This window comes from Myotis brandtii, unplaced genomic scaffold, assembly GCF_000412655.1.
Source record: "Myotis brandtii unplaced genomic scaffold, ASM41265v1 scaffold915, whole genome shotgun sequence".
Lineage (NCBI taxonomy): Eukaryota > Metazoa > Chordata > Mammalia > Chiroptera > Vespertilionidae > Myotis > Myotis brandtii.
The window spans coordinates 854,520-864,738 of record NW_005371769.1 but is presented as its reverse complement, the minus strand read 5'-3'; the positions used below and the strand labels follow the sequence as shown (position 1 = coordinate 864,738).

Genomic DNA, 10,219 nt, shown 5'->3' with positions numbered 1-10,219 from the left:
ATACTTTATGAATTAATAAAAAATTTACAATTTTTAATTATAAACCTGTGTTTTCTATCAAAATTACTTCTTGTGTGAATTTTGGGACACCCTTTAAAAGCCCGTCAAGCAGGGTGAAGAATGAGAGGACACCAGACGTGCTAATAGGATTGTTTATTAAGGCTTGTACTTTTCTCAAGGTAACAGTGTCCCATGTTGTCCATGACTCCATCCAAGCGGTAACAGTTCAGAGAAAGGGACACATTCTAAACACAAGTCTAAATAATACAGCCTACCTACACTTGAACTCAGAGGGCCATTCAGAGTAAATAGTTTTTAGATCTGCTCTCTACACGGCAAGTCCTCTAGGGGGCACGTGTAGATGCGTGTGCGAGCGAGCGTGGCGGGCACGAGCACCATTTCCATGCTTCAACTCCAGGTGACAGTGAGGGCAACAGCCCTCACTCCACAAAACATGACCGAACACTCAGTGTCTAAAGTTTTTTTGTTTTCTTTTTAAAAACCAATTGACGGGAAAAAGAAAAGTAGCCACGCGGTGAGATTTACAGTGGGCAGCACCATCCATGACACTGTCTGCCACCAGAGCAGAGCAATACAAGCTCAGCATAACTGGTATAAAAACGTAAGATGGCATCAGGATTCTCAAGAGAAGATAAAGGGTTACAATGAGTTGCACACACTGAGGGTGCCTGAACCCTGGACCCTAACCTCCGCACGCTGGGTCCTGCTGTCACCCCGCTGGACAGTGCTATTCCGGTGCGGGGTTGGAGAGGGTGGGCGGCCCAAGGAAACACAGCCATAACCAAATCTGGAAAACTAAAATTTATCTTTCTCTAGTAAAAAACAGATGGCAGAGTAGCCTCTTAGACAGGTAACTGATCATAAAATGGCAAACCAGCCCAAACAGGTGATTGCTCACTTGCACTTTGAAGAGAGTATTTAACACATACGCTACATGACAAAACAACTCATGGTTCGATACATTCAAGACGAGGCAACAGGGGTGAGAAATAATCTCAAAGAAAGATGTTAGATGACTTTGAATATAAGAACAAGCACATAATTTCTGCCAAAAAAAAAAAAAAATTCTTTGGGGGTGCATTAGGTTGTTTTTTTTAAAGATATTTATATTTCGCATTAGGTCAATCTGATTGATAAGCTGACGAAAACTTTATTAGTGAGTTCTACAATACTATAATACACAGAAAAAATACACATGAGTGAAGAGCCACCTGGGCAAAAACAAACGACAGAGAACGCAGAGAGGCAGCACGAGGCCTGCACAGGAAGACGGCTGGGCTGACCCAGGCACAGCACCAAGCACACGTTCTGAAACTTGGCTTTTCAATCAAACATTAGATCATAACAGAAACTGGCTCATCCTTATTGTTTGTTCCGATTCTGCCGTTCCTGTAAAAAAGAAAAGAGGGAAGAAGTTTAACACCTGGGGTGAACATGTGCACCAACTCCCTCAAATCGAGTCCCAGGCTGCCCTGGGGGCTGCAGCCACAGATCTGGACCCGAGCTCCACTGGGACCGGCCACACCAGACCAGCACTGGATACTCCCCTCCACCAGCAGCTCCAGGCTTCAGGGTTCCAGCTGTGCAGACCAGGCCTGCCAACCACTTCGCCTGGCATCCACCTGTTCCAGGCAAAGCCCCTCTGGTTGGTGTGTCCCAGGGGGTGTGACAAGCTGTGACTCCCAGGGGAGCCTCCCCGCTCGCTGGGTCCCGGTAGCAGGGGTCCTCACAAGGCTGTGACTATGCTTAGCTCGAGACGTGGGGATGTACCCAAGAGGAGCACCTGCCCCCGCACCCCGGTGCCGCCCTGCTTGCCCACTTCATCCTGCCCCGTCCGGTAGTGAGGACGAAGCTCCTGAAGGACACTTGATATGTGGAGCTGGTCGTGACAGAGTCCCCAACAGACGGGGTTACTAGACACTGAAAGGGTTACGAAACAAGATGAACCCCTTTTGCTAAAAATGAATTGAATGTGTCTTCAGGTTAACAACACACCCCAATTCTCTCCCCACATCCACCTCATCACCCAGGGCAGGGAGCTTGTCAGAGGCCCTGCGCTACTTTCTAACAAGCAACTGGCCCTGAAAGATGCACTGCTCTAGCACCAGCACCTCCTCCTGCCGACTCGGAACCTGAGCGTCCCTGGTTCTCTTAACAAGGACCACCATCATAAACCACGCCCGGCTCGCCTGGTGCTCTGAAAGCCCTTGGGCTTCTGTGGCTGGCTGGCTGTGATGGGAGGAGCCGGGCCCTAGAAGCTGTCCTCACAGGAGATCTTTAGCAGCAAAACGGAAGGGCAGGCTCTCCCGGGGACTGACACTCACCTACAGGACCAGGTTTGATGCAGCTCGTGAGTTACTGCTCCTTAAGGAATCAGTGAGTCTCCAAATTTTAGCTTAGATGGGACGGCACAGCAGTCCTGCCAAACATCACCTGCAACTTACTGGCAAAAGACACCTCGGTTCCTAGGAGTCCTGAGAGCCAGGCAGCCTAAGCACAAGCCTGGGTCTGAAGAACCCAAACGCCTCTCAGTCCGTCTGTTCTTCAGAGCCCAGCGTCCGACCCCTGACGACCAGGGAACCCAGAGTGCCCTGCGGGAGGTGCTGGGGAGCAGGCAAGAACCACCCAGTCTAAGGCACAGTGAGCACGAATGTTAACCAGTCAGCCCCCCGCCTGTCCCTCCATTGTGTAAGTTAAAAGTGGCGCTGACGCACGTGAGCTGGTAAGCGCCAGGTCTGGGAGGCATCTGCGGAGCATTCCGGGGATGCCCAGGGCAGCAACAGAAGCCACATTTCTGTCCCAGTGGAATTTCACAGGCCTGGTGGGCTGGCTGGGGGAAGGGCTCAAAGCGGAGTGCCCAGGTCTGACTGCAAGCTTCCACTTCCCAACACCCAACTCACTGACAGACATCTGAGGGTTTAGCTGCTACATTGCAAGTTTTAAGGCACTAGAACGTTCTAAACACCACACAGGTGAGGGGCAGAAATCTATTCCTCCGCTCACCACCTTTAGAAACTCATGATGTTTAGGGAAATCATCACAGTATTTAAGACGAACTGCACACACAGCAAGAACCAGCTGCAAGCCACCTAAGGCCCTCAAATTGCATAACCAATGAGCTCTGTTCTGTCGCTGTGAATTCAGCAATTTTACTTATTTAGGTATTTTATGCTATACCTAAAAGAGCTAAAATACAGCATTTCAGTAACTGGAAATAAATGACAAGCCTTTCTATTTTCTGCACAAGAGACAATGAGAGACCAACTTATTTTCCAAGTGTGCTCACCGAGCTGACACCTTTAAGTATAAACTTGCACCACCACCAACGATAGGCCCAGTTTGCCGCCTTTCTGCTAAATGCTTTGGGACATTTGAAGCTCATAGGGGGGTGATGCTTTAACATGGACAACCAAAAAAGATTGAAAATGCATCGATTACCAACTGACATTTCATGACAGAAAGGACATTTTAAAAACAAAGACACAGGAGAGGATCTCAGGACTAAGTTGCCTCAGAATGTTCTGTTGCCCTCGTGCTCCCACTTTGGGGCCAGCCTGTGGGCACCTGCGTGTTCTCTCCAGAGCAGGCTCCACTGCAGCGGGCTCCAGGTGTCTCCGCATAATGGGAAGCTGGACCCTCAGAGACCCATCTCCAGGCCTGCTGGTTTGGGCTGTTCTGACATGTCTGAACCCAGTCCCCTCCCCCGCCATTCTCTCATCCACAGAGAGCTGGGTCAACTTTCCAAAACTGCAAGATACTGGGTTTTTGAGAAAAAAATAAACAACAACCTGCAGATCAGTGTCCTTCCCTCAGTGAGTGGGGCCTCGCAGCCCAGCAGCCTCGCTTTGGCCCCAATGCCCAAGAACAGAGCGTCCCTGACTCAACAAAGACTAGAAAGACCATGACTCAGAGAGGAAAGTGAGTCACCCTCAAGTCCTTCCCAGCAGAACTGTGCACTGTGGTCCCAATCACTGTTTCTTAAAAACTGGAAAAGGATCAAGTTATATCTGGCCGTTGTCCACTCTAACATCACCAGGCTTTACACTGATGAGGTAAGGGCCCTGGACCCCAACTCACCCAACTCACCTTGCGCACCACCTCCTCTTCCTCCTGTCGCTTCTCATAGTGAGAAAAGTCATCAAAGATGGAAGTGGTGTGCTTGTAGGAGGCGATGATTTTCAGCACTTGCTTTGCTTTTTCTAAGGGCACCTCCTGGGTGTCGCGGGAGTTTGTGACTGGCTTGTTGTCATTGTTCTCCAGTCGGATGTGCCGGAGCTGGTTGTTGGGCACGTCCTTGACAAAAATCCACTTCACGTCAAACTTGCCCTTCCACTTGTCCTGAGACCAGACCCCAGCACTTGTGCCGTAGTCCACGGGCGACTTCATCTCCGCCACCCCACAGAAGTGGCCGCTGCCGTTGACGCTGAAGAGCAGGTAGACAGGTCCCTTGCTGCCGACGGAGCGGAAGGCGCCATCCAGGCGCTTGTTACCATGCTCGGTGCTGCACCAGATGGAGTACTTGATGGAGCGGTGCACGTCATCCTCCGAGTAGCTCTTTATTATGAACACGCGGCCACTCCGCAGGTTCCAGTCAAACTCCTTAGGGTTGTAGCTGTGGGCAGCCTTCAGTTTCTCAAGGACTGGATGGGATTCTGCGCTCAGGGCAGAACCAGACTGGGTGCTTCCGGGGGAGTGACTGTTACCCCCAGTCCCCGAGCTCTGCCCAAATGCTGCATTCCTGTTGCGGGGGGCGACCCAGCGGGTTTGGGGCAACGGCTGAGAACTCTGATACTGTGGTTGGGCCAAAGGGGGGGGCTGAACTGACAGAGGCTGCACAACCGGTTGAGGCTGGGGGGCAGATTGGGGAGCCGGCACCTGCTGTGGGGCCAGGGCCTTGGGCACGGGCCCCTTGTTATCCCAGGTGCCAATGTCCATGTTATGCTTTATAGGCGGAGGGGGCAGTGCGGCCCCGATGACAGGTCCGCCCTTGGCTTTCATTTTCGGCTGCGGCTTTGCTGGCTTGCTGGCGATGGCAGCCCATGAAGTCGGCTTCGAAACCGGCATGTTTACATTTGTCCCACCATTGCCAGAAAGCACACCAGTCATTGCCACACTGCTGACGACTGAGCCCACTGTCTTGACTGCAGAGGTGGTGACATCTCCGATCTTCAGGCCCACCATGCCCTGCTCCAGGCTGTTCATCCCGGGGGCCTTGTTGAGGGTGTCGCTGTGAAAGCCCGTCTGCCCGTCCACAATCGTGCCACCCAGGGAGCTCGGTGGGTAGGTGTAGCTGCTCCCATAAGCAGAACTCTGGGCCTGCTGTCCCTGAGACCCACTTGTCCCCCAGGCTGAGAAGGCAGGGTTTTCAGGGAAAAAATTAAACCTGTGCTGATAGATGTTGTTCCCCAGGCCCCCAGGCTGTCCAAACACGGCGTCATGCATGAAGTGATGATCGCCATTGCTGAGCTGTCCGTAGGTGGTGAGGTACGGGATGGGAGGGTCCCCTCCAGTTGACCACGGTGCCTCATTAAGGGAGTAAGGGAATCCAATGGACGGCGGGTAATAGCTGGACAGGTAGGGGTCGGCCATGGAGGGGTAACTGTTACTCTGTGGAAACAACAGGGGATAATGAGTCCGACTATTCTCAGGGCTGGAGGAGACACAGAGAACGCCGACGGTGGGAATGAGGCTGCACAGCACCGGCCACACCAACAGGACACAGCAGGTTCACTCAACAAGCTATTTGGAATAAGTCATCCTGAGCAGAAAGAAACCTGGAGATGTCAACCCCATGTGAAATTTGAATGGGCTGCAGGTTAGGCTGCCATCCACACCACAGCTTCCAGCCTTGCCCTGTGAGGGAGGTAGTTCCTAAACTTAGAGAACTGACACTAGTGGACTGCAACCCACCAATGAAAACGCAGACATGGAGGGCTCATAGCTGACATCCTCCCTGTGCCCTGGGCATGAGCTCCCCACACAGGATGTGACAAGATGTGCTCCAGCCCAAACCCGCCTCAGCTTAGCCTCTGTACAGCCAACAAGCCGTCCCTTGGTCAACTGTACACCTGAGGTGGTGACCTGGAGTCCATTCACCAGGGACATGGTGCATAAACCAAAGGAGAACAAATTCTTAGTGCATGACACCTGTGAGCAGGCGTCTTCTTCTGGAACAGTGATGGCGAACCTTTTGAGCTCGGCGTGTCAGCATTTTGAAAAACCCTAACTTAACTCTGGTGCCGTGTTACATATAGAAATTTTTTGATCTTTGCAACCATAGTAAAACAAAGACTTATATTTTTGATATTTATTTTATATATTTAAGTGCCATTTAACAAAGAAAAATCAACCAAAAAAATGAGTTCGCGTGTCACCTGTGACACGCGTGTCATAGGTTCGCCATCACTGCTCTAGAAGGTAAAACCACCACACCTGGCACTTTCCCAGGAGGGACTGCCACTCAGGCCACACCCACTGACAGTGGTCAAGGCAAAACCAGCCTTCTGACTTAGAGAAGGAGCCCCAGGGGCTGAACTCAGCAGGGCATCTGGTGACTAAGTCAAAACTATAAACAAATGGGCACGCCAAAGAAACAAATTCAAATAGTCAGTGACTATCCCCGGATCATTTTCTTTGGGAAAACAAACAGTAAAACACAACAAAGCGTTAAATCTATTCTGGAATTAAAAGTTTTTCAGCCCGGCCTGTGTGGCTCAGTGGTTGAGCATATACCTATGAACCAGGAGGTCACGGTTCGATTCTCAGACAGGACTCATGCCCTGCCTGGGTTGCCAGTTCGATCCCCAGTGAGGGGTGTGCAGGAGGCAGTTGATCAATGATTCTCTCATCATGGATGCTTCTCTCTCTCTCTCCCTCTCCCTTCCTCTCTGAAATCAATAAAAATATATTTTTTAAAGTTTTTCATATTTACAAAAATTTAACCACATTAAAAAAAACACACCTCTCATTCTGAATGACCAGGTAAATTTATTTTAAAGTTGAAATATCTGCTTCCTATATCCTTTTTTCTGAGAAGGAAGGAATTCTGAAATTACTCAAATGCTTTACACGTTTCACGAACAATAACGTGACTCAGCCATCAGTGACCAAGAGAAGAAACTAGAGAGAAAACAAGGACCCTTCAGAAGCCCGGGGAACAGAACACTATGCCGAGAAGCATTTACTTTAAAAGGAAACAAAAGAAACTTGAATAAATTATGTAAAAAGAAAAGCATCAAGGGCAATTATGAAAACAGTGACAAAGTGACTGGACTCACAGGAAACCAGCTCTGCCCCTTCCTTGAGCTCAGAGCTGTGACTTCAGCCTCCGAGCTCATATGGAGATGGCAGCTTGGCAGGCACAGAATTTCTGCATTTGCTTCCTGCCTGGAGGAGGAGGTTTGAGCACCGTGACAATGAGGGTTAATTCCTCTGGATCCTGCCAGCTGTGCTCAGGATGGCCAGCCTCTGCTACAGGCCCCACCCAGGGCAATGATCCCACTGCCAAGGCTCTCGACCACAGGCAGGCCTTGCAATGTCCTCCACGTCACCCAGTGTCAAGGCCGTACAAGATAAAAGTAGCCTCTGACGGCGACAGCACACATCTGGGTTAAAAGAAAAGCACCACAGGGCGAGGTGTGCATGTGCACAAGGGAAAGGCCTCCTAGAACTGCGCCTGCGCAGCTAGTCACACGTCCACACCACCTCAGCTCACGGGTGCCACCACCGGGACTGAGCTCACTGCTCAGCCACTCCAATCTCTGTCTCTCCCTCACTAGCACCTGGCGGCTGGACACCCAGCACTTGCTCAGTGAGAATTGGGAACCAAGACACAAAGAGCACTTTCCTAACAGGGTAACAGGAGTCTGTCTGCCAGCAGGGTCCACATGGCCAGGTTGCTTAGTCCTGACTGCAGGGCAGCTGGGCCCCATGGCCCTGAAAGATAGTGACCACAGACACAGGGACAGAGGAGAGAGGCCTGGCTCTGCACTGCCGAGCTTGACTGACTGCCTCTGCTCTTTGGTTTCTCCGTCTGCAAGACCAAGAGCCCTCCTCTCCCTTCTCCCCGCTCCCTACCATCCAAACAGCTGGTGTTTCTGTGAAAACCAGAGCCTGGATTTACTGTTAAGCAAAGGCTGAAAAGTGCGTCTCTTAACAATCAGGACAAAGGGGCCGTTTTCAGGCTGTTCACACGGAGCTTCAACTACGAGGGTCTTTCCACACGGCTTCCCCAGAGCGACACAGAGCTGTGACCACTCCACTGACGCCAGAAACCTAGTCCATTTTAACAAATCCTGAAGTAACACGAAAGCTCCGCTTCCTAGAATAAATTTCAAGTGTAGTGAAGCACCCCTCCTTTTGGTTAAAATTACCACACAATATTTGCATAGTATTTAAATCACCTAAGAAAAAATAAGACAATCAGAAAAATAAGCCCATTAACTTCTTGCTGTCACCACTGGAGGAACCGCCGAGGCAGGGCAGATTCTCGGGCCCAGCTGCCCACCTGTAGCGCAGTAGGAGGAGGGGGGAGGGGAGGAGAAGTCCTGAGACACCTTAGAGAAGGGCAGGCTGGCTCTAGTTCACCACAGGGAAGAGGCAAAGCGTGCTTTTATTCTAAAGCAAACGAGCACAGTGTGTTTTAAAAGTGGGAGATACTATATTTATATATTAAACCTTAACTCCAACTATCCCAAGTGGCTTTAACCAGGGCAATTTACCCCCAGGAGACACTTGGCTGTCACACTGGTGGTGGCGGTTGAGGCAGTTACTAATGGCATCTCATGGATGAATGCCAGGCAGGCTGCTAAACACCCTACAACACACAACACAAATTTCAGTCCTAAATGTCCACAGTGCCAAGGCCAAGAAACCTGAAAACCCTAAGCACACCAGGTGGCTACAACTCACTGGGCCCTGTATCGGCCCCGTCTCCGAGCTCCCTGCTCCAGCTCATGTCACCCCCGTCACTTCTGTGAGGCACTCGCCACTGTCTGCTTATAGAAAAGGAAACAGGCGCAGGAGGCAAGCCATTTGAGGGAGCAGCAGTCAGTGGTGGGGCTGAGATTCTAACCCAAGGAAGGAGTTGGGCCCCAGAGCGGGGATCCTAGCTGCTCTCCTGGACCACACTGCCCATCACCTGAGAACATCAGAGAACTTCTCACGCCTCCAACTGGTCCAAGGCAGCACGTTGCTGACCAAGGCCGAGGCCAACTAGAAGTCAGCTCATGCCAGCCCCGGCGGGACTGCACGTCCTTAGAGAAATCCAGCGTCACTGCACTTTCAACCCCAGCTCGTCCTCATCAGCAGTCTTCCTATTACTTCCATACGCCACAGTCTGCTTCTTTGTCGTTTAAAATAATACAGCCAACAATATAGCAGCAAAGGCACATCACATAACGCAGTCAAAACTAAAGTAGAAATACATGCTAAAAAAGATAAACTCACCTGATTTGACTGTCCAGAAAGGTAGGGCTCAAAGTCATTGTCATGAACTGTATCCTTCTGATGCAAAGAACCATTTTGTACTAGAATAGCAGAAACAAATATTATGTTTGCATTTTTAAAAATTACTTTTAAGTATGGAAATTAAAGGTAATAAAGTCTATGCACATCAATTTCTGGTAGAAATTGCTTTTACTTAGAAATGGACATAAATAGCATGAAACTAATATTTATACAACTAGTTAGAACTTCCAGTCGCTGAGGTTATGCTTTCTGGATAAAGACTTCATCTTTATTTGATAGATGTGGACAAAACAGAGGCGCACACAAGATAGCGCCAGCACCCCGGAGCCAGGTTTTAATGAAGATGAAGTGGTCTAAGGCGTCAGTCAAGCCCAACAGCCTGCACGAGGCAGCGGACCTGGCCCCGGTCAGCACAGTTGCAGCTGGGAAACAGCCTGTGACTGAAAGATGTTTCTCAGCTTATTACCTGGCTCTGTGTATTTCCCACAGTCACTCGGCCCAACCAGAAAAGGAAAGAAAATGTAAGTAAAGTGCTGGGCCTTTTCCAACTGAAAACTCGAGGAACCCTATTTGGTTCCACGGGAGTCACACACACACTGGTTAAAAGTGTCACTCGCAGGCTCTCGCAGTTAATTCTGGGGGTTTGCCCCGGGCCAGAACATGGCGAGGACCAGGGACGTGGGAGACAAGGGCTGGAAGTGCGCGCGGAGCGAGTCCCAGCCCAGGCGCT

General features: G+C 50.4%; 1 protein-coding gene across 2 annotated transcripts in view; it reads right to left on the bottom strand.

Annotated features, from left to right (window-relative positions):
- Window positions 1-138: 138 nt before the first annotated feature.
- Window positions 139-10,219, bottom strand: part of YTHDF1 (YTH N(6)-methyladenosine RNA binding protein 1) — a 28,268-nt gene continuing 18,187 nt past the window's right edge. Inside the window, exons 3-5 of one of the 2 annotated variants that reach the window (XM_005885566.2) lie at window positions 9,469-9,548; window positions 4,099-5,628; window positions 139-1,410 (exon numbers count right to left, since the gene is read on the bottom strand). In XM_005885566.2, the coding sequence (XP_005885628.1) occupies window positions 1,384-1,410; window positions 4,099-5,610 (1,539 nt within the window). In that variant the 5' untranslated portion in view covers window positions 5,611-5,628; window positions 9,469-9,548 and the 3' untranslated portion in view covers window positions 139-1,383. The remainder of the gene's footprint in view (window positions 1,411-4,098; window positions 5,629-9,468; window positions 9,549-10,219) is intronic. The other variant, XM_005885567.2, reaches the window with a different exon arrangement.